Source organism: Priapulus caudatus, unplaced genomic scaffold (genome assembly GCF_000485595.1).
Source record: "Priapulus caudatus unplaced genomic scaffold, Priapulus_caudatus-5.0.1 Scaffold845, whole genome shotgun sequence".
Lineage (NCBI taxonomy): Eukaryota > Metazoa > Priapulida > Priapulimorpha > Priapulimorphida > Priapulidae > Priapulus > Priapulus caudatus.
Window position 1 is genome coordinate 112,696 of NW_014577906.1, and position 9,587 is coordinate 122,282.

The following is a 9,587-nucleotide window of genomic DNA, read 5'->3' on the forward strand; positions in this document are numbered from 1 at the left end:
TACTGTCCCTTTAAGTTTTGAAGTATACGTCAACTGTATCACGTGACCCTCACTGCACGCCCGGGGGATAGCAACACCCATGACTATGAGTATGACTGAGTATGACTCTGAGCCGTAATTATTTACATTTTGATTGTGGTCCTTGTTTTTTTTAATTATTTATTTAGGCAATTATCCATCATATACAATACAATTTATACATAGCATACATTTACAATAAAAAATTCTGAATTCATAAAATTGGATAACTACCAAGGATATATTATTATTATACTTATAGGCCTATTAAATCATTTATTAATACTAATAGGCCTATTCCTAGGCCTATTATAATTATATTATTTATATATACACAAAAAGCATGACTAGCACACTTATTTACATTGTGGTCCTTGTTGGTCAATTCACGTGCGCATTTAAGCAAATATTGACCTGCAGTCTGCAGATGTACTAATATAGTATATACTATATAGTATATAGTATATAAAAAAGAGTATAAGCAACTAACTCACAACTAATAAACTGAAATGAAAACGACTAAATACAGAGTAAACGTTTTATCTCCATTCGTGGCCGTCAGGGGGCGATACTACACCGATCGCCACCTAGCGCTAATTTTGTTGTCCTCTGGTTCGTTCTGGTCGTACTATACGATTGACATTCAAAATGTCCTGTCTTAGGAATATTCGTACAGTTTTTCAAGGAAAGGGGGCAATCACACAACAGTATGTACATTGCCACTTCGAAAACGTTCATTATATTTTAACATTGTCAATGTTATTTAGGTTTGGCGATTTGATAAACAAACCCTTCAAGATTCATGCCTAGGCTAATGCTATTCAGGAAGACTGTTCTATTGTTAGACCCTTGAAGGAATTTTGAGCAATATTTAGGCATCATTGCGCAGTAGCGAAGGTGTATAATCGTGCTAGTGAAATTATTTTTAGGCGAGAAAAGCAGGTGTGCATATCGATTGTGATACTGACTGAGTAATGTGGATAACCCAATGCCAATGGCAATAGGCCTACTAAATTTAATGAATAATGACATGTGATAACCCAACATTGCTGCTTGCAACAAGAGTAGTACCGGCACTAAGTTACGCTCAAGCCAAGGGGTCGTTGTCGTATCAGGTACTACAGATATGTACCCGAGGTGCATATATGTATACAAAAAGTGTACCAGACTTGTACTACTGAAGTGTACCCTAACACTAACCTTAACCCTAACCCTAACCCTAAACATACCTCATATAAAAATATAAACGTAATACTAAACAACCTAAAACTACCGGCGTACCGCGCACGTGTCAACTCGGTTCACCTGCCAACTCGGTCCGTGTAGCGAGTTGACGCATCTGGAGATCGGTGAGCTCGGTTCGTGAGATGAGTCGTCGCGTCTGGAGATCGGTGAGCTCGATTCGCCGGCTAACTCGTGTGGTACTAACTTTAATATCTCGCGAACGATTTGAGTTTCATTTCTAAAATTCTAGATACATATAAACACATGTCTTAGCTATGGTTTCTGTGAATTTCTAATTCACAATTCCACATGTGCACAATTCCAGGAAGGAGTTTTGCTGTCGCTCTCTCATCCCAGCGGTGCCCCTCTCCCACATCAGTAATGAATATGTCCCATGTGACTTAAACAAATGGGCACTCCCCCCTCCTACAGCCACGCTGTGCAGGCTGGTGCTCTATTAATAAATCTGTAATGGTAAAACTAGGTGACACAGGTGCCGTTGGCTGCTATTTCAGCAACCTTTGAAAATAAAACGTGAAAATGTCGTGCAATCGCGCCCTTGCTCAAAGGATGTTAGGAATATTAGACAGCTAGAATTTTGTCAGTTTTCCGATCGGGCAACTAGCCAAGAGAATAACTTGTCCGACATAACTCACTTGCCCCGGTCAATCCAAAAACCGTTAGTGTCGAGCGCTGCTATGTACTATATCATTATCAGTAGAAGTAATTTAATTACTAGAACAATATTTACATTCATGATCGTTCGATGTACTGTAGACTTATAGTGTAGGTTACAAATACCATTGTTTACTTTGTGTAATTTATTGCACTTGTCTTTTTTGCCAACTTCGATCACCGGTTCCTTGGAAATACTAAAAAAATTTCCTTTAACCAATATTATTGTGGTCAATTTCAGGGTTATCAGAGCAATGGGGTCGCAAGGTGAATGGGGAAGTGGTGCTGGCAAAGGAGGAGGAGCGGGTGGCTCAATAAGGTAATATAACGTGTTTTTTAATGTATTTTTCTGAATTTTAATTATTGATATTGACAAATCAATTCAGGTACACCAGAAGTAGGTCATACTCTATATATATATATATTCATATTTCTTTACCAAAATTCGTTGCTGTTTTATGTAGAGAGTCTGGAGGAGCCTTTGGGAAGATGGAAGCAGCCCGAGAAGAGGAATATTTTAGAAAGCTGGTAAATGCTTTTACATTTTGCTATGATAGTTAGAACATATATATATACATATGTGCAATAGGTCAATTTTTAGCTCAGCTGACGAAGTCAGATGCAGCTTGTAGAATCGCATGATTGTCCGTCCGTCCGTCCGTCTGTCGGTCAACAGTTGGGCACAAATCTTAACCACTCGACATACGGTCTTGATATTCAGGACGTGGGGGGGGGGGGTCGCAAAAAAGACTGATGTCGAATTTGGGGGTCAAGGGTCAAAGGTCAAGATGTGTCAATGGAGGGGGAATATTTCCCCCTTAACTTAAGGTATAGGAGGAAATACGGAATTGCGGCACAAATCTCAACGACTCGGCCTACGCTCTTAATATTCGATGTATAAGGTGATGGGGATCGAGGAAACCCATCACCAGTGCAAAATTGGAGGTCACAGGTCAAAGGGCAGTGGGGGAAAAGGTCGGATATCAACATTTTCTAGGACTGGTCTAACGGACCGGAGGTGAAACTTTTTATGTTTCAGCGCTGACCTACTGTTTTTAGCCTCAATCTGACATAAGTCAGATGCAGCTTGTAGAATCTCTTGATCTTCCGTTCGTCCTGCGCCGTGCGTCAACAGTTGGGCACAAAATCTTAAAACCGCTCGACGTACCGGTCACGATATTCGCGGTCGTTGGGGGGGATCGTCAAAACGAGTTGGGATGTCGAAGCTGGGGGTCAAAGGTCAAAGGATCAGAGGTGTAAAAGAGGGGGAAACATTCAATCCTTAACTTAAGGGTTATGGAGGAAATGCAGAATTGCCGGCACAATCTAAACGGCTCGACCTGGCTCTGTGATAGTCGGTGTATAGCATCATGTAGGAAAGCCATCACCCGCGGGTGGCGAAATTGGAGGTCACAGGTCAAGGGTCAATGGCACAGGGCAGATATTTAGACATTTTCTGAGCGACATGGTCCTGACCGGTAGCGATTGAAAGACTTTTTGTTTCAGGGTACCGCTAGCATTTTGATGGCTTTATTTGAAAGGACATGAAATGTCCTTTCTGCTGACATGCGAAGAGTAAGTGTCGGATAACCTTTTGACGCACTCAAGCAGGGTTAGAACATGGATTTGTTCACTGAGTCCAACAAAGGACTTGAACTGCTTTTGCCTAGTGAATCCCCCCCCCCACCCTCAACCCCTTCCCCCTCCCCCACGCCCTCCCCCCACCCTCGTCCCACCCCTCCCCTACCGCCTCCCGCCCCCCTCTTACCTCAAGAGGAGGGTTAAAATGGATTTGTTGACTGTCTGTTAAGAAAGAATTTGACTGCCGGGTTTGCTAGATAGAATCTATACTGCCTGGATGCTATGAGGCCTACAATGTCACAGTGAATTTTCAAAAGCTAAATTTGCGTTAAAAAGTTTATGCTCCTTAAAATCGTATAATTTATATGGCATCTTCGTAGTGTCAGTAGTTACATGTAACGTTCACATATCCCTGCCAGTGCTGCTGCCAGTGCAATGAGTGCATGTGTTGCGGCAGTTTTGCCTGCGTTAATTTGTTGCAGTGGCCCCAGCTTCTCTATTTGCAGCCTGTAGGCATTGCGTTAGGTAAATGGATAGTGCTTACCTCACTTCTGTCTTGCAAATAGTTGTTGCTATCCACGAATGATGTGGAGCCTTCCATCTTTAATACTGAAGCACTTGTAAACGTACGCCGCCATCTCGTGGCAACTTTCATAACTGATCCCACGACATTCCTTTTTGAGAAGGTTCCTTGATACCATCTCTGTGCATTCCACATTTCGGCGTGTATGTGAACACATTTGGGACTACAGGGTTTTTACTAGAATCCCACCACTCCACCACCAGAGTCACGCTGCAGTAGACGTAGATGACGCTGCTGCGGCTTATGCGGCACTTTGTTATCACTTTATTGAAAGGACATGAAATTCTACTTTCGCGCTGACGTGTCGAAGAGTTAAGTGTCTGGATAAAACTTTTGACCCCTCAGAGGAGGCGTTAAACATGGATTTGTTGACTGTATTAACAAAGGACCTGAACTGCCTGTTTGCTATTGGTGGATGTGAGCGATACATGTGCACAGCTTCAATTGCAAAAGGGAAAAATGATTTGTTGAACAAGGTTTACGCTCCTTAAAATCATATTATTTTCTAAAGCAGTCTGTATTAGGCATCCTGATGTATGCACCCTGTATTAGCAACACTGAAATAATGAACCTTGAAATGCTCGCTTGGCTAGGCCAAAAACATGGGGCAGTCCATTAACGCATGTATGGGGGGTGAACTGCACTATTCAATCATAATTATTGCCTGGCAACCTGCAATTGCAGATGTGTTAACTCAACAGCTGAGCGAAAATTCTGCCTGCCGTGAATATACTTGGATTCAGCAACTCAATGGAGTGCAGTGCTTATTCATGCAAGAAGGTGAATGGCCATCTTTGATTATTGATCGACACTTGCACGCTCCCATCTCGCGGCATACTTGCTTTTTGCTATCAGAAGCCCCCTCACCCGCCCCTCTCCCAACTCCTCTTCCCCCCACCACCATGCACTACGCCGCGCTTAGACGCCATATATCTATGACAGACCTTGCCCAACTGTTACGTATGCCGTAAATTTCGTTACGGACTGCGAGTCAAAATTACGGTGTTACGGACGGACCTCGAGAAAATTACGGACAGCCAAGAAATCTCTGAAATTTATATTTTTTATGCACAAAAAAAAAATAAACACAGTGTTAAAATCAACCTATTATCAGTGTAACAATGACTACTGTGTCCTGTAGATTTGACTAATAGGCTCTTAAAACGTAACGGATCTCACTGAAAATGGTAAATTTATGCTGTGTTATTGCGCTCGTCTTTCTGGTTTATGGGCGCGCAGCCATTTTGAATGACGTCACACGGATCCAGGAATAGAGTTACGCGCACTTGAAGGCTATTTTGTGCTAATTATGTTATTATTATACTGAACCTAATGAAGACTGAGACAAAAGACGTGTTTACTGTACGAAATGCCTATTTGTTACGGGAAAATCCAATAATTATTACTGATGATCATCAGATGGGGTTGGCAGGTCTGATCTATGATAACATGTTAATATAGCGAAGTCATTAAAGTTACACAGCTGTATCTTTATTACTGTACTACCCGTATAGCAAAGCCAAGCTATCATCGATTTTAGATCTGTATTAGTAGTATCCTAGATATATGCTCTGAGTGCGAACGCGGTGATGGGAGGGTGCTCTTCATTTGTTTGCCAGTGAGTTTAACATCAGAACACCTGCCGTTAGGTGAGCGCTGTCGCTCTGCGGCACTTCTTGGATAAATTTCTGTTTGACGGCTGAGATTTGAGCGAGGCGGTCGCCTCGCTCGTGTCAATGCAGGAGGGGAAACACTGTGCAATATTAGTGATGAGCAGATGTGTTATTAATGTGGATTTGTAATCATTTCTGTACAGCAAAGCAAGCAGCTGAAGGAATTGAATGATTTGCACCAAGACGAGATTGGATTTCTCAAGGAACAGATCAGAGAGCACGAAAAGCAAATTCATAGGCATAAGGAGAAGCTGAACAACTTAAAGAAGATGCAGGATAATGCTAAGGAGTTAGATTAGGTTGCAAGCTGATGTTAATGCTGGTCTACAGGCCTAGATGTAGTCGTGTAATTCAGTTTTATATGATGTGAACATTATTGATAATGTTTTTGAAACAAATCCTGCTCTACAACTTCTTAAAAGAAATGGTAAATAATACATGAATGTGTGATCTGTTGGTAGAGGTAGGCCTGTTGCCTTCTCTCCTCAGCAATCATAAATTGTCTATCTGCTAGGTGACTTAATGTAACACCAGCCAGGTCAACACGACCTTACATCACACCTTACTTGTGGATCAGGTTTTAGTTATCAACTTGTAAGGTTTGTAGGTTATATTAAAGATGTTGCTGTTGTGTTAAAATCAAAATTATATTGCCTTTGTGTCCCTTCATGCATGTGTGAAATATCTTGAATCAATTGGCACATGAACTAAAGAAATATAGGTTGGTAATCTGTCCTCATCACTACATAGGGCAATGAACACATTTATTACGATACATTAGTACAGAAACCATAAAATTTGCATTATTTTTAAAAGTTTAATATTTCTGCATGCTTTAATCAGACTGCAGAAAGATTCGGAGTAACTAATGGATCTAACAGCTGTATAAGATGCTCTTCTACCTTCGCTACAAACTGTGGGAACTGAGGATCTGTAAGACACGTGCGCACAGCATTCTGAATCCGGTCGTCACAGCTTGCGTAAGGGGTGGCCTCCTGATATGGCAAGGGCAGGTTGCCTTGGTTGGCCAGCACTGACTGCAAAATATAATTACCATCTGAATAAATTCCAGTAAGCAAACACGAATTCAGATGGATATCTCTTAAGTGTTTTGCAGTTGGGAGGTCAGCAATGATGATTAAATGGCACATGTATAATGGTATTGCATTCGTTGCTGCAGCCTGAAGGGAAATCACCAACTACAATGACCAAATAGACAAAATTAGCAATGAATGCATGATTGCAGCCACCCACATCATACAATATTAACCCTGCCCATACGGTTACATCTAACATTATTTATATTGAATTGATTGTAAATATTCACATACAGCAAAGAATAGAAATATTTCTAGATATAAAGCAATATGTGTGAACTAAGACACGACAAGGTTGAATATTGTTGTTTTTGGCTAATCACAGCATTGGCACTAAGTCTATGAAAGGATAAGGAATGTTACCAACCAAGTAATAAAATGGTAAAATAGTCTGGGTAAATAACATCCCATTGCTCATCAACATTAAAGATAGATAACTGTGGCTGTAGTGAAATATAAGATACTAGGTAACCAAAACTTGTGGCAAAGCCTAATTATGCTAGCCAACAATTTCAACACACAAAAAACAAATTACTTGAGCCAAAGTCTTTAGAGGTACCGTGCCTGCAAGCTCTTCGCATGTCTTGCTGCATGCCCGCATATCCTAGAAAAAGAGTTATTGAGATTATCAGCAGTACAAGCTTAGTAGCTTACTGAACAGATTCATCATGGGTCGAAATCATAAGGGGCCCGCGGGCCCGATCCCCGTATTTTAAGGCTCGGGCCTGACATTACTAATACTAACAAGCCCGACGGGCCCGTAGAAAATCCACTCCCAGCATGCAAAACCGTCCCCGGCCTTTAAAATTTGCCTGGCGGGTCTGTAAAATCCCTTACCTACAGGCCCGGCTGGCCTGTAAATTTTCAAACTAATTTCTACCCCTGTTTATCAACCCAATTAAGAACAAAAGATATTCATTCTTTATCTTCTATAGCTCCCATATTCTGCTACCTGTGTTTCAGCATCATCACGTAAAGAGTCTTCTTGAGTAGCTTCGGTTGCTGGCTTGATGAGGAAGTACGAAGACAGCATTTGTACACAATCAAGGCAGTGACCATTGCCAGTCTTCTCCTCGTTGCTGTGAAACTTTACTCTGAACTTCCGGGCTTCATTCTGTTTTTAAATGTGAAGCCATGAGCAACAATATTGGGACTTTCTCAAGCTATTCTGCTTTGTAATAGGATGAAAGTACTTATAATTTATATGCTCCTTGTTACTAATAATTTTTACAAAACATCTACTCTGGAATGCGTCTTTTTTTATTTTAAAACGTTCTCACCTGGCTTTTGCAGATAATTAGCAAGCTGTCACCTTTCCACATGCCTTTCAGCTGGTTCATGCTATTCCACAGTGAATAACTTTCCTAAATGAGATCATATCCTAATTACATACATGTGGGTAAGAGTATCTGTTGTAGATTAGTTTAAATAGAAATGGTGGACTAATAATAAAAAATTCGTTTCTCTAATATCCACAATAATGTCTTCTCAATAAGTTTTGTTCACAATGGGGATTCTGGCAAATATGCTTAAAATATGCTAAAGAATCTGAATGAGATTGACTTGCCAGGATGATGTCAGCCTTCATTAGCATCAAACAATTGTTTTCAGTCACAGCGAGGATAACATCTTCAAAATACTGCAATATAAATTTATTAATTAAAACAGGCATATATAAAATATGGCTACTGTTAGATTCTGATAGCTATTCCGGTGTAGCTCCATCGCTCCTGCTACAGGCTTCCTACGAGAACTATAGCCCTTCGTTCTGCCGCAGGCTTGCGGCGGAGCGGAGGGCTATAGTTCTAGAGCTAGTAGCAGGAGTGAAGGGGCTACTGTACAGTAGCCACAATGTAATTGTTAACAAAAATATGTAGCATAGTATTGCTCAAGGGGTCGTTGTCGTAACAGGTACTACAGATATGTACCCGAGGTACATATATGTATACACAAAGTGTACCAGACTTGTACTACAAAAGTGTACCCTAACCCTAAAACTAACCCTAACCCTAACCCTAACCCTACTCTAACCCTAACCCTAACCCTAAACATACCTCATATAAAAATATAAACATACTAAACAACCTAAAACTACCTCGGGTACATATCTGTAGTACCTGTTACGACAACGACCCTTCGTGCCATAGTATTGGTATTGCGTCAACTTTATTCTAGAAAACCGAATTTGTCACTGCATTTTACATAATACTATCACTATTAATATTAGGTAGGTGGGTACCTTCCAGTATCCACTGGCATTGGTGTTCTCAGGAGTACCTGGCTTCTGGTAGAATCGTGCATACTTATGGATATTCCAACTGCTCTTATTTGATGATGATGCAGGTCTATACATTCCGTATTTACTTACTACAACAATATTATAATCATAGAAATAACATACTAGTTAGACTCTATATATTATATTCGCTACATAAACATAGTCTTAGCTACATATGTATGTGTTTGTATTTCTGAGAAACACAAACAAACAACTACTAGTAGTGCTCAAGGGGTCGTTGTCGTAACAGGTACTACAGATATGTACCCGAGGTACATATATGTATACACAAAGTGTACCAGACTTAATTGTACTACAGAAATGTACCCTAACCCTAACACTAACCCTAAACCTGACTCTAACCCTAACCCTAAACATACCTCATATAAAAATATAATACTAAACAACCTAACACTACCTCGGGTACATATCTGTAGTACCTGTTACGACAACGACCC

The 9,587-nt window shown here is 40.7% G+C and overlaps 3 protein-coding genes across 7 annotated transcripts in view; 1 reads left to right on the forward strand and 2 right to left on the reverse strand.

Moving 5' to 3' along the window:
- LOC106813932 (vesicle-trafficking protein SEC22a-like) overlaps nucleotides 1-593 on the reverse strand; it is a 6,502-nt gene extending 5,909 nt beyond the window's left edge. Inside the window, exon 1 of one of the 3 annotated variants that reach the window (XM_014818175.1) lies at nucleotides 513-593. The gene's annotated coding sequence lies outside the window, so the exon portion shown is untranslated. Of the gene's footprint in view, nucleotides 1-382 lie in introns of all 3 variants that reach the window. The other 2 variants (XM_014818174.1, XM_014818176.1) reach the window with 2 other exon arrangements.
- Nucleotides 594-605: 12 nt separating this feature from the next.
- On the forward strand, nucleotides 606-6,399 carry LOC106813935 (ATPase inhibitor mai-2, mitochondrial-like). Of its 3 annotated transcripts, none has more exons than XM_014818178.1 (4): nucleotides 606-725; nucleotides 2,159-2,236; nucleotides 2,382-2,445; nucleotides 5,898-6,399. In XM_014818178.1, the coding sequence occupies exons 1-4, from the start codon at nucleotides 667-669 to the stop codon at nucleotides 6,051-6,053; spliced, it is 357 nt and encodes a 118-aa protein (XP_014673664.1). In that variant the 5' UTR covers nucleotides 606-666; the 3' UTR covers nucleotides 6,054-6,399. The 3 variants fall into 3 exon arrangements, with proteins under 3 accessions (XP_014673664.1, XP_014673665.1, XP_014673666.1); XM_014818179.1 differs by lacking the exon at nucleotides 606-725 and adding an exon at nucleotides 887-960; XM_014818180.1 differs by lacking the exon at nucleotides 606-725 and adding an exon at nucleotides 1,007-1,133.
- Nucleotides 6,400-6,493: 94 nt separating this feature from the next.
- LOC106813933 (meiotic recombination protein REC114-like) lies at nucleotides 6,494-9,266 on the reverse strand. Its single transcript, XM_014818177.1, has 6 exons — nucleotides 9,091-9,266; nucleotides 8,419-8,490; nucleotides 8,132-8,215; nucleotides 7,804-7,965; nucleotides 7,387-7,455; nucleotides 6,494-6,791 (listed from the first exon to the last, which is right to left on the reverse strand). Exons 1-6 carry the CDS (start codon nucleotides 9,202-9,204, stop codon nucleotides 6,594-6,596), a joined length of 699 nt encoding a protein of 232 aa, XP_014673663.1. The 5' UTR covers nucleotides 9,205-9,266; the 3' UTR covers nucleotides 6,494-6,593.
- Between the last annotated feature and the right edge of the window lie 321 nt (nucleotides 9,267-9,587).

Excerpts from the sequence above, each read along its gene's own strand:
- LOC106813935 (XM_014818178.1), top strand. The coding sequence starts at position 667 with ATGTCCTGTCTTAGGAATATTCGTACAGTTTTTCAAGGAAAGGGGGCA. Across the intron at positions 726-2,158 it reads AAGGGGGCAATCACACAACA|GGTTATCAGAGCAATGGGGT; the intron begins GTATGTACATTG and ends GGTCAATTTCAG. Across the intron at positions 2,237-2,381 it reads GGAGCGGGTGGCTCAATAAG|AGAGTCTGGAGGAGCCTTTG; the intron begins GTAATATAACGT and ends TGTTTTATGTAG.
- LOC106813933 (XM_014818177.1), bottom strand. The coding sequence starts at position 9,204 with ATGTATAGACCTGCATCATCATCAAATAAGAGCAGTTGGAATATCCAT. Across the intron at positions 8,216-8,418 it reads TGAAGGCTGACATCATCCTG|GAAAGTTATTCACTGTGGAA; the intron begins GCAAGTCAATCT and ends GATCTCATTTAG. Across the intron at positions 7,456-7,803 it reads GTGATGATGCTGAAACACAG|GATATGCGGGCATGCAGCAA; the intron begins GTAGCAGAATAT and ends CTCTTTTTCTAG.